Below are 17,101 nucleotides of genomic sequence, written 5' to 3'. Positions count from 1 at the left end.
CAAAACACTTGATTATCCCCCTCGTGTGTTCTGTGTGTTTAATTCATAATCTTCTTGATTCATCAAAGTTCTTTGAGGTTTTTTCATCCAGTCTGGAGCCCCGAGTCAATAGGGGGGTTCAACATCATCACAGAGTGTTGTCTCCCCAGTGCTGTCCAGCGCTGGGGAGATTAGAGATAGAATACTGTCTCCAAGCCTCCCCATTCTGTACTGGGAAGTGTCTGTCGGACGAGTGGGGATAGAGGAGGATGATGGAGGGGGGTGATGGAGGAGGGAGCGAGAGAGGGTGATGGGAGTGGGGGGGAGAGAGGGGGAGGGGGCGCATTCGATAGAATGCAATCTTTGTTCTCCTCCCTCCCTTCAGCAGTCTCTCTGGTGTTAATTAAGGCAGAACTTCATTAAAAGGCCACGCATGATCGCTGCTCGCTTTGATTGAGCTAAAAACCTTGCTATTAGTTCCTTAGCTTTCGATGTGTGCGTGCGCGCATACGTGCGTGTGCGCGCGAGAAACTGAGTGACAGTGTATGGGAGTTCATTTTCTCAAAAAGAAACCATGAGAGAGAATACAGTCTTTTTTTCCCCCTACTCTTCCATTCCTTCAGAAGAAGTTCCCCGCTAGATGATTGGGGGGGGGGGCTTTCGTGACCACGGTGAATGGCCGCGCGTTGGAAGGCGGATGAAATGCTCTGAGAAGACAGCGCTGGAGGGCCCAAGGTCCCTTGGGGCTGGACGGAGGGGCCCTTTAGAAACTAAAGCCGGGAAGGCCCTCAGCGGAGAACAGGAGGGGGGCGACCAGAGTGGAGACTGCGGTGACCTCATCCAGTCATTAGCAGCGCGCTCGGCGGTGGCCGACGAGGGGAGTGGAGGAGAGAGGAGGCTCCTGAATGACAATAAGGTGCCAGGGGGACCAGCGAGGGCAGGAGAGAAATAACAGGGGTCTGCCGACTTGATCCGGCTCATCTACCCCCCCCAGAGAACACGCTGATCACTTGTTCAAATTCACATTGCGGATCGCGTTCGTTAACCATAACTCGGAGACCAATTTGTAACTTGTATGAAATAAAAGGACTGGCCGCGGCTGCAAGTAGCTCTAACTAACAGTGATCTGAGAAGGACTGCTTTTGGATTCTTTGCACCTTTCACTTGGAATGAATTGCAGTGGGATTTGAGTGGGATTTGAGTAGTGTTTTAACTGCTTTATTAATATATTACTATTATTATTTTGATGTTATTCTATTATCTATTCTATTATTGTAATTATCTATTGATATTATGCATTTGATATTGTTTGTCTGATGTGTCGTTAATCCATTCTGTACTCGGGTCTCTCTTGATAAGGAGATCTCCATCTCAGTGTGACTGATTCAATAAAGTCTGCTTGAACCTCCACTCTTTGGACTTTTGGACTTTCAGCTTCTCCCTGAAGCTATTCCATTAAGCTAACATCAAACAGAGCCGTTAATGCAAGCGCAAACAGAAGTGCATGAGCGCAGTCCCTCTTACACACACACACACACACTCACGTACACGCAGTCAGACACAGACACACACAGACACACAGACACACACACACACACCATCCAGATGGATCTTGGGTCTGTAGAGCAAAGTTGACAGGATGTCTGGTCACGCTACCTGCTGCCGCCGATGTACATTTAAAGGCGAACCGCAGACAGAAGAAAGATTGCAAGTCAACGGCTGTTCCTGGATGTAAGCATAAATCCTGCTATCGGACTCTCAGCAGAGCTCCCTGGGGACACGAGATCGGCCGCCCTAAACGCTCCGGTACAAGTTTTAAAAAACCATCGCAGGCGAGTTTGAAAAGTAGAAAAAAGATAAGTAATTCGTCTGATAAATGTACACTTAAGTTCTTCCTTCTGGGAAGAAGCAAATCGAGCTGGGGGACCCTGGAATGTTTTACTGGCTACAGAAACAGTGAGCTAAGCTGTTGTGTTTGTGTGTTGAGTTTGAGCTGATGTTATTTACAGACTGACGCAGGAAGGAGGAGGAGGTGTACTGTGCACTGCCGTTCCACAACCGTCTCCTGGCAAACATTGACTTTCTTTTTTTGGCAGATGCAAGTCCTCTCAGATGACATCCATTAATATTACAATGTTATGACTAGCCGACTCCATTTACCTCGCGCTGTCCAGATGGGGAAATCGGCTTCATTGAGTTCATATGTGCATAAATGTATCGTATGTCTTTTTAATGATCACATTAACAGTGTGTCTGTGTGTGTGTGTGTGTTTGATCCAAACAGATCGTCTCTCATCAGCAATGTGCTGAAAATACTGAATTGTGTATAAGGGCTTGACGTACGCCTGGGCATTACTCTGGCAAGGAAATGGTTCTATTGAGTAACACTAGGGTCCCATTCGAACACTTTGAACACATTGTAGACGCTTTTACACAGCTTAAACCAGAGGGATAGTCAGTGGTAGTTCATGTAGTTATTCAGTAGTAACTAGTTCGGTTCTAAAGCGGACCTGGTACAGCGAGTGGTAGTCAGTAGTACTTCATGGTGTTCATGTAGTCAGTCAGTAGAAGCTAGTGACGGTTTCAAACGTACCTGGGGTCACAGAGGAAGTCGGTGCTTTCGCCGTCCGCCCGCCACACCAGCCACTCCCTGAAGGACGGGTGGCAGAACATGCGCGTCTTGTCCCGCCGCTTGATCAGGAAGCAGGCCAGCAGCTCCATGCGCTGCTGGAAGTCTTCCCAGGGCAGCTCGCCGCGCACGCTGCCGCCGTTCACCGCGTGGAACAGCTGCTCGTCCGTCATGGGGTGCAGCGACGCCAGCGCCACGTTGAGCACGGGCAGCGAGCGCTCGAACGCCGAGTTGGTCATGAACTTCATGTTGCACTGCAGCTGGTACAGCTCGGCCAGCGACACCGGCACCACCTTGTAGCCCGAGCTCTTGATGACCAGGTGGCCCCGCTGGAACAGGTCCAGGGTGAGCTTCAGGTACAGGTAGGAGCCCTGGCTGCGGGCGCCCAGGTGGCTGCTCAGCTTGCTGACCACCAGCGGGTCCGCCTTGCCGTTCAGGCTGATGTTGTTCATGATGTCGCGGCTGCCGTGCACGCGGTACTGGATGTAGGCGTTGAGGTCGCCGTTGATCTCCGGGTTGTCCTGCACGTCGTCCAGGGAGATCTTGGGGAAGGGCAGGGGGCTGGTGATGTCCTGTCGGGAGATAAAGGAGAACCACGTTGCGAGGTGTGTATGGCGGGGGCTTCGTGTCCGGCGCTGGAACCCATTTGAAAGCCGATGGCGCTGCGCACAGCGGGAGGTCTGTCTGGAGGAAACACTGATTTTTTGCTGCTGAGTGACTGCTGGAAGGTCAGCTGGCAGCGGGGGGGGACGGGGGACGGACCACGCTGTGTTGACGGAGCTATCAACCCGGAGCAGAAAGCTGCTGCTGAGATGGATGCAGTGGTGACCAGAAAACTCAAAAACCCCAAACCCTAGGGGGTGGAGGGGGTTGGGGTTTCTAATGGACAGACCGGGGCCAGCACCTAATCCTACTCTTCAATTTCCCTCCTAGGGGAGAAAGAAATAACATAAAACACCTTAATCCCCCCCGAGACCAGTCTCTCCAAGGACTGAAGCAACATCGCCTCAGTGAGATAGACACCCTGCTCTCATCATCTTTCTCCTGACAACACCCAGCAGGTAGGTAGACACACACACACACACACACACACACACAAACACACGTACACACACACACACACACACACACACGCACACACACACACGTACACACACACACACAGACGCACCCACAAACACAGCTCCTGATACGTAATCCACAATAAGGCCAAGGTGTTGGCAACACCTCACGATGAGGTCTGGTATTAGTCTCAGGGAAGCCGAAGTCATTACGATGAACTCTTTATCTGCGGGTAGAACCTTCCTCCGCGGTGAAGGCAGTGATCCCCCACCACCCCTCACACTCCGGTCTCATGGCCAGGCCGCGGGCGGCGTAATGGAAAAGTTTTGTTTATTCTTTCGTTTTTTCGGGGTTTAGCATTCAACCCCATCATCTGACGAGAGTGAGAGCGCACACATTCCCCCGACAGAGAGCCTTGACGAGAAACCTCTTCCTGTTGAAATAAATACAGCCTTCGCGCAAAAAGAAAAAAAACACCCAAACAAAATACCAGAGAAAAAGGGGCCTTTCAACGGTGCATCTTGCCAGCAGTACTAATTGGCACCGACACAATGCATCGCCTCAGCTGACGGCTTGACAACGGTTCCACAAAGAACAGAGGAGGAACTCAGAAACCTCCCTGGCTGTTTTTCCAAGTCAAACCGCCGCACTCCGCTCCGTCTGCCCGCGCCCTCCGGTCAGCATCCCCCGCTGCGACAGCATTAACGCCGTGCTCGTGTCAAGCCGACCGCCAAGAGTTGTAGCTGTCAGTAAAGCCTTCACGCTACACCCAGGCTCCAGGAGCCTCGACGCCAGCCAGGGGGGGCGTAGGTGGCGACGTAGCAGGGGGGCTCGTAGCTTCGTGGCTCCACAGGCCTGTCAGGTCCGGGGACAGGCCCTGTCTCTCTCTCTCTCTCTCTCTCTCTCTCACACGTTCCTGACGGGACTGTACGACCTCCCACGTAAGTCAGAGCCCCGCTAACCAGTCCGCTCAGAGAACCGCGGGAGGGGGGGATCTTAGGCTGTCATTCCCCCGGGTCGCGATCCATCCTGGGGCTTCTGGTTAAGAAGCTTCCTGTCCTCCTACTTCTTAAGTAAAATGCTTTGGATAAAAGCGTCTGCTAAATGCCCTAAATGTAAATGTCAAATCGTCGCGGGAGAGCACCAGGCGTAACTGGATCTGAACCGGCTTTTTCCTCCCGTGTGGATGTGCCGGGGGCCTGACGTAGCGGCGTGGAAAAATGCATATCACACGTCGTCTCTGACCGCATGATCATCGTCGGAACGGGGTGATGGAAAATAACTCCTGTTTTCAACTAGGGCATTTAGCAGCCGCTTTTATCCAAAGCGACTTACATCGATACACACATTGACACACCGACGGCAGAGTCAGCCATGCAAGGGGACAGCCAGCTCGTCAGGAGCAGTTAGGTTTAAGTGCCTTGCCCAGGGACACCTCAACACCCAGCTAGGAGGAGCTGGGGATCGAACTAGCGACCTTTCCGTTACAAGACAACTGCTCTACCTCCTGAGCTAAGCCAACCCCGGTGATTTCGTCCCTCTCATTCCCCTGATATAGGACTATGAGAGAAGGGTGACGATCAGGGAGACGGACCGAGGAACCGAACGCCGCCTACCTGCAGGCTGACCCGGACAGTGACCACCACCTTCAGCCAGGAGGGGAACTTGGTCATGATCTTGGTGATGAAGGAGGCGATGGTGTCCCCGTAGTCGGGCTTGTGGAACTCGGCCTCGTTCAGTCCGTCGATCAGGATGATGTGGTCCTCCTCGGGGATCCTCCTCTCTGGGGACACACACACACACGCACGCACGCACGCACGCACGCACGCACGCACGCACACACACACACACACACACACACACACACACACACACACACACACACACACACACACACACACACACACACACACACACACACACACACACACACACACACACACACACAAGCACACACACAAACATGCGCACGCACAGACGCAAGCAGACGCACACACAGAGAGTAACATTAGTGTTTGGCCCAGTCTGTGTCCAAGTCCTCTGAATCAATTCCACAAAGGAAGTGGAGGTAATTGTTATTATATTGTAGGGACCATTCAATCCCCGGTGAACGTAGCTAGAAGAGTAGCCGGGCACTCGCATCGTTTCCTGATCCGATGGCAATGAAATCACAATGAACCAGGAGAGCCCTCGGCCCGCTGTGCAGCGGGCCGTTATGATGCCGCCGGAACCTTCTCCCTCCACAGCCACCTCTGCTGCAGTGCTGTGGGGACCTGCCCCACTTTACAGCGGTCGGTACCGCAGCCTCCACCACGCCCCTGTGAGCTCCTAGCGCTCCTCATTAAAACTCATCACAGTACATGTAAACCTCAACCAAGAACCACACGGACACTTTCCGTTATCCAAGTTCTGCAATCCGGTCGAATCTCTCTACAGCTATTGGAAGATACGAACGACTCAAGGTCCAGTTGCCTTTATGGGCAGTGCTTCCTCCGAGAGATCTGATTGGCTGTCATCGGTATGCTGGTGTGGAGGGCGAGGCTGTTTGAGAGATGTACACTGCGTCATCTCGGGCAACACGTCATGTTTCTTGTGGATCTATCGAACGCTAGGGGCGGGCGGACGAGCCCGCAAGGCCAACGGACATATCCCCGCCCTCTACGTCCAGTCAATTTGGGCCTTATTGATCGTGTGTGCAGAGAAGTGAATTGAGTTTCCTGTGATCTCGAGGGCACATCCTGGAGGATATTTCGGTTTGCCGGCAGCAAATTCTTTGGTCAATATATTTTTCAGTTCCCTATACCTCATTATCATTCAGCATTCATACCTTTGAAATCCCGCCGATAAGCTGTATTTCCGGTTCTTTGGGTAGAAGCATTTGTAATCAATGTGGTTGGATCTTGTTTTACAGAAGGAAATAAACTGCCGTTTCCCTCAGGAGAATAGAGCTATTGAGTATCATGACTCATGCTCAGATACGAACGCATAAATTCAGTCGGAGCATAACTGTGTACTCAGGAACCCTGAGATCCTCGCTCGCCAGGGACAAGAGCGTAGGCTTAACATGAACAATGGGATACTGACCTCTCACACTTTATCGAAGCTCAAATCGGTCTGCTAAACGCTTGTTCATAACCCGCGACAAGGGTTTGTTTATAAACTCGTTCCACTGTCTGCGGCTCTTGCACGGAACGCTGAATATATAAATATATAAGAAATATTAAATATATGATATTAAGATCTATGAAACATTTTTGGACACTGGCCGAAAAATAACTTTATCCCATCTTCTAAAAAATCTAAAGATTCAAAACATAACCGTATCCGATCTACGGAGAAGGGGGTGTATGGGCAAGGGGGGGCAGGGGGGTCGGCCTGAAGGAAAGCAGTTCATACGTTGACTGCTTCCAATGTTGCGTCGGTCAGACTATAGAATGATTAATTGCCTGCATGGTGAATAACACAGAACATAAGGAACTTTAATCCGCAATCACAACATCGGTTGAAATAATCACAACTCCATCATTCCCCCAAATCGTTGAACTCTAACGGGGGGGATGGCTTGAACCGCGGGAGGGGGTTTACCTCTGCGGAGTGCGGACAGCGGCTCCAGCACCCCCCTCCGGAAGGCGGCCTGAGGGTCCTGGACGCAGGAGCGCAGGCTGAGCATGCTCTGAAGCTGGGGCTCCTTCAGCAGCAGCTCGCGGTACGCTGCCAGCTGGTGGGCGCGGCACAGCAGCGCGGCCACGCTGTGGACGAACTCCGGCACCAGGCAGGTGTAGGTGTTGTCCGCCTGGCAGTAGTGGTAGGCCACCACCTGGACAAAGGGGGGGGGGGGGAGAGGGAAGGATTAGGGGAGAGGTTTAGGGGAAAGGTCAAAGATCAGGGGGTAAGGTCGGATGAAAGGTAAGGGGAAAGGTCAGAGGTCAGGCGCCAGGTTAGGGGAAAGGTCAGGGGAAAGGTCAGAGGTCAGGGGAAAGGTCAGAGGTCAGGTCAGAGGAAAGGTCAGGGGGAAGGTCAGGGATAAGGTCAGGGGGAAGGTCAGGAGAAAGAACAGGGATCAGGTCAAAGGACAGGTCAAGGGTGAAGGCAGGGGAAGAGTGAGAGTAAAGGTCAGGGGAGAGGTCAGGGGGAAGGTCAGGGTCAAGGTCAGAGGAACGGTCATGGGTAAGGCGCACCGTACTGAATCATTATGGAACCAATTTCAAAAGAATGCAAAGTAGAGTCAACATCAAGTCAGTTCAGAAGGCTCCATTACACAGAGTGACCGGTAGTGTACATGATTCATGAGCAAGTAGGGTTCAGGCATCTTGGATGCAAGGACATCCAATACGCCATACAGGTGGGTCTTCAAGGGTTCATATAATCCATATAAACCCTTAAATTGTAACCCTTTAACCCTTAAAACACACTGCAGCTGAATCAAACCTGTACACCTGTGTATCAACTAGAGTAATCGGTTGCCAGGGCCAGGACCTCAAGATAAAGGATGAGAATCTACTCCCTCAACTCCACTATCCCTTCAATTATCTGCATCAAACCTGCACAGATGAAGCGATGCGAAACCTTGACAAGAGTGTGTGTGTGATGGTGGGACCACAAAGCATTACAGAGGCCAATAGCACAGTGCCTTATCTGTGTTTGATATGATGCAGTCGGCGGGTACACACACTAAACTAACAACAAACTAAGCCCCTCTGCCCTCCTTCTCGGCCGGCGCTACAGAGCCCAACATCAAATGGGAGACGGCCTCGTTTGTGGAGGAAGAAAGGAACCCAGCAGAACCCATTTCACCTCAACAACCATGTAAGGAATCTTCTGTCTCAAAGCTCTGCTCGGCCCCCCTACCCCTTTCTCTATTATCTATATCAAACCCCCTCTCTCTCTCTCTCTCTCTCTCTCTCTCTCTCTCTCTCTCTCTCTCTCTCTCTCTCTCTCTCTCTCTCTCTCCCTCTCCCTCTCTCTCTCCCTCCCTCCCTCTCTCTCCCTCCCTCTCCCTCCCTCTCCCTCTCTCTCTCTCTCTCTCTCTGCGCAGACCTTAAATAACCTAGGGTGGGAGAGCAGCCTGCCGTCCCCAAGACAGGCGCTCTGAAAGCCGGATGCCCCTGAGGGAGCAGCTGCTGCAACCCGGCTTCACGGACGTCTGATTCAGAGGTGGGAGGAGGAGGAGGAGGAGGAGGAGGAGGAGGGGGAGACAAAGGGAAAGGACAATGGTAAGGAGGAGGAAGAGGAGGGCGGGAGGAGTAGGTGGAGAAGGGGGGGGTGTAAGGAACTGATGTGAGATGGAATAAGAGGAGGAAAATGATAGACCTTGGTGAGGAGGGGAAGAGAGGGGAGGAAGAAGAGCAGGAGGAAGTAGAGGAGGCTGAACAAGGAATAGGAGGAAGAGGAGGAGAAGAAGGGGGGATAGAAGGAGGAGGAGAAAGAGAAGGAGGCTGGAAGATGAGTAGGAGGAACAGGGGGAGAAGGAGGAAGAGTGAGAGAAAGAGGAGGAGAAGGAGGAGGAGGGAGAGGAAGAAGCTGGAAGTGGAGGAGGAGTGAGAGCAGAAAGAGAAGGCTGGAAGAAAATGAGGAGGGAGAGGAGGAAGAGGAAGCTGGAGGATGAGGAGGGGTTTCCACAGGGAGGGTTGACTCTGTTCTAATTACATTCCACCTGCAGGAGCTGACACCGTTCCAGGGCTAACAGCGGCAGCAGCAGAAGGAGCAGCAGGTGACCAGCAGGTCAACATGGTGCTCCATCGGCGTAGGGCGTGGGGTCACCTCACGTCGACACAGCCGGACAGGTGACCCCTTGTACCTGTGGTACAATATCTTTTACAATATCTTTTCACTGATTACTCACTGTGACATTTTGGTACTGTAACGTAAAGTTGCTGTAGGTAAGATCTAAGAGCTATTATTTCAGTGTAATTCTTAAGAAATGCCAAGGCCATCCGCCTGCTATTATTGAGTGAAAGACTGTAAGTTTATCTGTCTTGGAAAACTGTGCCTGCCTTTATAAGGAGACCAAGGATTTGATACCGGGCCCGGTTCATTTCTGACCAATCAGGGCATCTCTTCCCATTTTGGTTCGGGAATCCACCTTGCATGTCAACAACAGGTGAGTGAATTGCAGCACTTGTAAATGGAGGAGAAACGTAGGGAGGGAGAGAGAGAGCAGAGACGGAGGGAGAGAGCAGAGAGGGAGAGGTTTCTTCTCTGAATCTGCTCTATTATGCAGAATATTATAAGAGAGTCTTACCTACCCCAGCTTTAATGCAGATACTTTGTTCTCTAAATCTTGCTCTCTTCTCTACAACTCTCCGTCTCACTCTCTCAGTTCTATTTTGTATTTTCGTTGACCAGTTTTTGTAAGTAGTATAAAAACCACAGCGTCTAATGAATCTTAAAAAATAACTTGATCCGCTGCAACCTTGTTCTCTTACATATCCGATGGCATTGAAGACATGGTTCACAGTGTGTAGGTGGGGAAGGATAATACCAGATAAAGAACTCAGTTAGGACATTTGAGAAAAAAAATAGAGGCTTAGCCATTGCTGTGCTTTTACATTAGCTGGGAGAGACTTCTGAATCCCTCAGTCCTTGACACTACTTAGTACTTTCATTGGAAAGCTTTTTCTGCATCGATATAATATTCAAATACCCCGTTCCAGTAGCAGAAGGACGGAGCAGGACAAATATGACAAAACCTGCAACGAATTTGATCAATTGGGAGTGGTCATAACCATTTCATGATAAGTTTAACAAAAGCATGTGCGGAATTTTTATGATTCACTAACACAATGCTTCCCCTTCACTGGAGACATGTTTGTCCTTGTAAACCGCTATGAGTCGCTGCGCTGTCATGACATCACCTGAAAGTGAAAGACGTTTCTCCCCCACTGAGAAGTGTTGTGTTTCACGCACCTGTGATTGGAAGGCAATGCGATGATTGGACATAGCAGTGACCACCCGGGAGGAGTCAGAAATCGAAATTGTCTCGTACTGAGGCGGAGTTACATTTCCCTAACTAATGGCTGATGGATTGCTCTGGCATTTCAAACAAATTACGCTCGGATAAGAGCCCTAAAATCGTACCTACAGCCCATTAAATGTCAAAATGAAGCGGGTGTCAGTGTTCAATGACTTGTGGGTGGTTCAATCAGTTTTCAGAGTGATTTCTAACGGGATTTGTTGACTGCAAAATACCGTGGTCTGATGGATCAGCGTTTAGCGCCCAGATCACGCAACGAGATGCGTGGGTTAGAACATTCAATAATGTAATACGTCCATGGGCTGGCCTGCTGCCCAGCCACCCAATGCTGTGCCCGATGCATGGTTCGAGGAACACTGGTCTCGAGCACAACATGTTCTGTCATCTGAACATGTCCTCATTTGGCACCTTAACACAGTAAGGCTTGATAACACAGGGGCCTTAAGTAAGGTCACTTAAAGGTGACATATTATACCACCAGGTGGAGGGTGATTAGCCATTACACGCCGTTTTGAGAATATGCCTCTTCTGACATCACAAGTGGGCGTGTCCACCTAGATATGTGCTGGATAAACGTTGCTGCACTATCCGTCATCCGTCCACCACGTCATCTCGGTGGCCACGCCCACCTAAGATGTACGAAGAGGCCGATTTTCAAAACGGCCTGTAACGGTTAATCACCCTCCACCTGGTGGTATAATATGTCACCTTTAAGTAAGGTCCCTTAAGGTAACTGGCTCTACTGGGACGTCACTAACTTCACAGTGACGTCCTGTACAGAGAGCACGACCGCGCGGCTGTCATCGAGCCGTTAGGACTCCATGATCAACACACGAGTGTGGAATCCTCCCAAGACTAATCACGGGTGATTAGTCTTGGGTGAGGGTGTCACGGGTGAGGGTGTGTGTCTCCAAAGCCGCACGGTCCTGGGTTCTGACCCAAAGCGTCTGCGGTCGTCTGTGTTACGGAGACCCACGACGCCCGACCTTCTCATTAACAGCATGTATCCAGAACTAAAACAAAGGACAGCCACTCTGGATTCAGATGTCTGTGAAGTTACTCGGTGCTCAACAGCAGTGGAATAGCAGCTTCCGAACATCGCCCCAGACGGCAGTACCGCATTCACTCGGCGTGCGGAACGTCTCAGGGGGTTCATCTTATAGCGGCGGTGAGGAGAGGCCGCCGTCTCCTTTACGTTTGACAAGAGGCGCTCGGTGGAACATCAGTTATTCACACATCACAGAGACCTGGGAGATAGCCCACGGCAGGGACTTCTGCGCAAATAATTGGCTTAAGGGATGCTGCTTGGTTTTCAGAGATGTTTAGACGCGCTTGGGTGGCAGAGAGAGCCCCCCCCCCCCCGTCTGCCACATAAACTCAAGCGTTCTCCAGTGGCGGATACAGCCTGTGTTTTGTCGCGCGCACCATTTCGCTGTTGAGAAGCGAGCAGTCGCAGAGAGCCATCGCGGTGAGCCATCGCACTGCTGAACAAAACGGTTTACAGAGACAGGGACGAGCAGGTTCAACCAAGGATCCTTTCATTCCCAGACTAATGTGTACAAGAGCTTGCGATGCTATGCTACATTTAATTATAACTTTCTTCGAAACCAGGCGTATCAAAAGACTAACAAGGACTATAATTTCCCCATTTTTATTCAGATTTAGCGCTGATTCATGTCCTTAATAATAGGAGCACTTAAATGTACAGCCTATCTGCCGCTGAGCTATGACATGTATCAGTTGGATGACATTCTCTTTCACTAAATGATGCCATCGCTAGCAAACGGTAGCTCACTACAAAGCCCCTTTTTAGCAGAACTCTTTCAGTTTGGGATTTTTAAGACAGAAAGGGTTGTAATCAACACACAGCAAAACAAATGTTCAAATGATGCGCCACAGGGAACCTCACAAGGAGATCCTAAACCCGAGCAACCGGAACTTTCTAAAGCTGCTAATTCAACAATTACCAGCACCTTGTTAGACATGTGCTCAGTGGCCGACGAAAACGATAATGGGGAGAGAAAAGCAAAGCCGGAGAAAGAGAACGGGTGAGAAAAGGAGTACGTGGTGCTCGCGTAACAGGTTATGACTACACTTTATGCTCCATATTGATTGAAATACTGAACAAATGACTCTGGCTCAGGTCTTCCTGTGGCGCCGTTACCTTGGCAACAAAGAGAAGGGTCTCACGGGATTCTTGGCCCTGCGTGGAGAGTGATTCGCCTCGCTGTGAGGGAACGCTGTTGGGCTGAAGGACAGCCGAGAGAGAAAGAGACTGACTGAAGGGAAGGAGATGATAATGTATCACAGTATGGGACTGAAGGAAGGCGATGATAATGTACCATAGTATGGGACTGAAGGAAGGAAATAATAATGTACCACAGTATGGAACTGAAGGAAGGAGATGATAATGTATCACAGTATGGGACTGAAGGAAGGAGATGATAATGTATCACAGTATGGGACTGAAGGAAGGAGATGATAATGTACCACAGTATGGGACTGAAGGAACTAGATGATAATCTATCACAGTATGGGACTGAAGGACAAGAGAGGGAAAGAGACTGACTGAAGGGAAGGAGATGATAATGTATCACAGTATGGGACTGAGGGGAAGGATACAGAAGGACAGGAGAGAGAGGGACTGGACCAGAGTAGCACACTCGAGAATGGAATAAACAAATATTAAATGTTTATCTCATCTCTCTAGACACTATTCAGCCTTTTGGCAGAGGCTTGAATTAATTAATTTGAGATAATTAAGGAGTGAGGCATCTTGCTCAAGGATGCTTTGAGGTCGATTGTGGACAATTGGGGTTTAAAGCCAGAGCGTTGGGCTGGGAGTCTAAGCCCTGAGCACTACACGGTCCTGACCCCAGTACAGCCCGCCCACCACTTCAAATGTGGCCAGTTCAACCACTATAGCAGACACATGCATCCAACCAGATATACAGAGACATACAGACCAAGACACACAGAACAAGACTCACAGAACAACAAGACACACACAGCAACTAAACAGAGAGAACGACACACACTGAACAAGACATACACAAAAAAACATACACAACAACAAGACATTCACAACGACAAGACATACACAACAAGACACACACAACAAGTAGAAATACAGGACAACACGGCGCACAGAACAATACATACACAAGCACCAGTCATACAAAACGAAACATGGTTTTGAGAGTCCTACTCGAGGAGGTTGTTTGATTGAATCTCTCTATGCTCGCCCACAACTCACACCACTCAGGCAGGAGGAATGGACACAAACGTCCATGAATCACCGCGCCAGGTGTCCCAGCCTGCAATGCATCTCATCGATACCGAGAACACAGCACTGATGTGTCAGGTGGTGGGTTGGGGGGGAGGGGGAGGGGCTGGTGGAAACAGCTGCGGTACCGGCTTATGGACGCGGATTTGAGAGGTTTGGACGTGCACGATGGAGGGAAATGACTGTGAACGATAGTAAAAAAAAAACAGTACTTTATCCCCACAAGATGGTGAGGCTGACAGAGGCCTGCCACCCCCATCCTGTAACTGACGAGCCAGAGTCTACTGGGTCAATAGGACGAATACGGTCTGCTCAGTTTTAAACAAGACTTCCGACTGCTGAGGATAGTGTAGCTAGACGAGACTCGAAGCAGGGGGTTAAGGGCCATGTGAATGGAACCATGCCGCGAAACAACTGTCCTCTAATTAGACTCCTCATGTTTACGGCTGTCCGGGTTTCCACAGGACCTATTTGAGGCTTCTTTACGCTCTTCCTCCAGCGAGAGGGTCGTACCTTGGCGGCCAGGCGTTTGACGGCCTCCTCCTTGTGTCTCTGGACCTCGGGGGTCCCGGGGCAGCTGGTGGCGCCGGCGGGGTTCCTCAGGGTGTTGGTCGCGCTGGGCGGGGGGGTGGGCTGCGGCGGCTGGCTGAGGGGGAGCTCGGTGCCGGGGCCGGCGTCTCCTCCACCTCCTCCTCCTCCTCCTCCTCCTCCTCCTCCTCCTCCGCCTAAGAGGCAGACAGAGAGATGGAGATATGGATAAGCAGCGCGTGGCTGGTGAGCTCCTCTCCTCAGGGCGTTCATCCCGGGGGGGAACCCGGCACTGATGAGAGGAGAAACTGTGAGAGGGAGCTCGTGGAGGGGGGAGAGTGAGGAGCAGATGACTAGCATCAGGTGACCCAGATAGGGGGGCACCCTTTACTCACCGCGTTGCTCTTAATGCACTTTCCCCCGCTCAGATGGATGAGGTGTTATTTCTTACAGTCCCTCAGCATTATGTTAAATAATAACAGGCGCGTTCGTAGTGAAGTGATACCATAGATGGGTAATAATAACGAGGCAGAACATTTTTATGATTCATACTTATATTTGATGAGGGGGAGAGAGAGAGACAGAGAGAGATATGGAGAGAGATATAGAGAGAGGGCGAGAGAGAGAGAGAGAGAGAGAGAGAGAGAGAGAGAGAGAGAGAGAGAGAGAGCGAGAGCGAGAGAGAGAGACACACACACACACAGAAAGAGATAGAGAGAGAGGGAGAGAGAGAGAGACAAAGGGAGGGAGAGAGAGACAGAGAGAGATACAGAGAGTGAGGGCGAGAGAAAGACAGAAAGAGAGAAAGAGAGAGACACAGAAAGAGATAGAGAGATAGAGAGAGAAAAGACAGAAAGGGTGAAAGAGAAAAAGAAAGGGAGAGGGAGAGAGAGCAAGACAGAACGAGAGAGAGATGGATAGAGAAAACAGAAAGAGAGAGAAAGAGAGACAGAAAGAGAGACATAAAGAGAAAGAGAGAGCGAGAGAGGGAGAGAGCGTACTCTTGGGGGAGGCCGAGGGGCTGTTGGAGGCGATCTGTCTCATGCGGCCCCCGTGGCAGCTCAGCGCCACCAGGCGCGAGACGATGGCCGTCTTGCCGTAGCCCACGCTGCCGACCACCACGGCGCCGCGGCCCTCCGAGGCGCCCCCGGCCTTCAGGAGGTCCTCCAGCCGCTGGAACAGCCAGTCGCGGCCCACGAACACAGAGTCCATGGTGATGCTGGGCACCTCGAACAGCAACGGCTTCAGCATGATGTCGGCGGGCTTGTAGGGCGCCAGGCGGACTGCGGGAACATCAGAGGGCATCGATGACACACTGCCGGCGACTGATGCGTCTCGACATGACAGAACACTGAAGACGTCATTGACATGTATACGGATTGGAATAAGTCTCCCCGGCTCTCTAACGAAGGCGCGTTATTAGTCTTCTTCCCCGCGTCGTTCAGAGCGCCGCGTTTCACCTGTTTTCTGACGGATGAGCCCGCCGTCGAGATGATGCAATAAGTACACAACACTAGACAGCCCTCGGGCTAGGAACTTTGAAGCTGTGTCTAGACAAACCAAAGCTTGCCTCCTTTTTTCTTTCTTTTTTTGTACGCATTCTCTTTCTTGTCACAATGCCAGGGCTGCTCGGCTGATCGTTTGCTTGATTACATTTCGAAGGGGGAGAGACAAGCAGAAACGAAAAGGGGTTAGAAGGTTGTCTCGGCTGATTAAACTGGTAATCCCGAAAACATTTTGTTTTTAAACGGGACTTTACTTCAATGGGAAATAGTATCATCTGTGGAACATATTGCCGTGTCTGATTGTTGGGAGGTTCTTTCATTCATTGAGCGGGTTCACCCAGACGTGCTGTTCATACTGAATGTTCCCGTTTGGATGATAGGATTGTTTATTTGCTATTCTTCCACACAGTGATGGGAATACATCATTCCTGGGGTGGATTCTTTTCTGCTTTTTACCGGCAATGGTGGACATGTCAGTACTAATATAAACTATCTTATAAACGGTCAATAAATAACACACAAACAATAAAAGCAATTCAAATTGAAGACTTTTCCGTGTAAAAGCATCAAATAAGATCATCTTCCAGACTGACACATTCCTGGGTCAGTCCAAACACTGGGCCGTGTATTGCTCTAATAGTCTGATACATGCTGTGGACCAGAATTATAGAAAATCACCAAAGTGTGGATTCAAACAAAGTGAAGTACAGGGTTTGGATGGAGAACTCTCCCCTTCATTAAACCAACTTGTGTCCAACTCATGTCCTATTAAACCGTAACTGATTAGACTCTTTCCACTTATTAATTTACATATTTCCATGGGATGCGAAATGCAGACTTTTGGACCAAAACAAAGACGTCTGCTTACTATTAAAATAGAGGGAAAAAATACTGCTGAGGATAACTTGAGCTTAGTCTTGTTTACATCCCGGGGGAAGACTTAGACCATGCTAACACCATGCTAACACCATTCTGACAACCTAGCGCTCCTCGATGAGCCGGGAGGAACGAATAGGGTTAAAGTGTTTGAGTTCCTAATGCGTTTACATTAATTATTCATGTTCCCATTCGGCGGCGACTCTGTGGGATTCCCTTCAGTGGGCCCGGAGGCTTGTAGAAACTACTTAAGAGAGCATTAG

General features: G+C 50.4%; 1 protein-coding gene across 3 annotated transcripts in view; it reads right to left on the bottom strand.

Annotated features, from left to right (window-relative positions):
* LOC132448681 (protein TANC1-like) overlaps positions 1-17,016 on the bottom strand; it is a 37,658-nt gene extending 20,642 nt beyond the window's left edge. The window contains exons 1-5 of one of the 3 annotated variants that reach the window (XM_060040155.1): positions 15,459-17,016; positions 14,443-14,645; positions 7,256-7,487; positions 5,287-5,453; positions 2,573-3,180 (exon numbers count right to left, since the gene is read on the bottom strand). In XM_060040155.1, the coding sequence (XP_059896138.1) occupies positions 2,573-3,180; positions 5,287-5,453; positions 7,256-7,487; positions 14,443-14,645; positions 15,459-15,762 (1,514 nt within the window). In that variant the 5' untranslated portion in view covers positions 15,763-17,016. Of the gene's footprint in view, positions 1-2,572; positions 3,181-5,286; positions 5,454-7,255; positions 7,488-14,442; positions 14,649-15,458 lie in introns of all 3 variants that reach the window. The other 2 variants (XM_060040156.1, XM_060040157.1) reach the window with 2 other exon arrangements.
* Positions 17,017-17,101: the final 85 nt, after the last annotated feature.

Source organism: Gadus macrocephalus, chromosome 20 (genome assembly GCF_031168955.1).
Source record: "Gadus macrocephalus chromosome 20, ASM3116895v1".
Classification (NCBI taxonomy): domain Eukaryota; kingdom Metazoa; phylum Chordata; class Actinopteri; order Gadiformes; family Gadidae; genus Gadus; species Gadus macrocephalus.
This window is presented reverse-complemented; position numbering and strand designations above follow the sequence as displayed.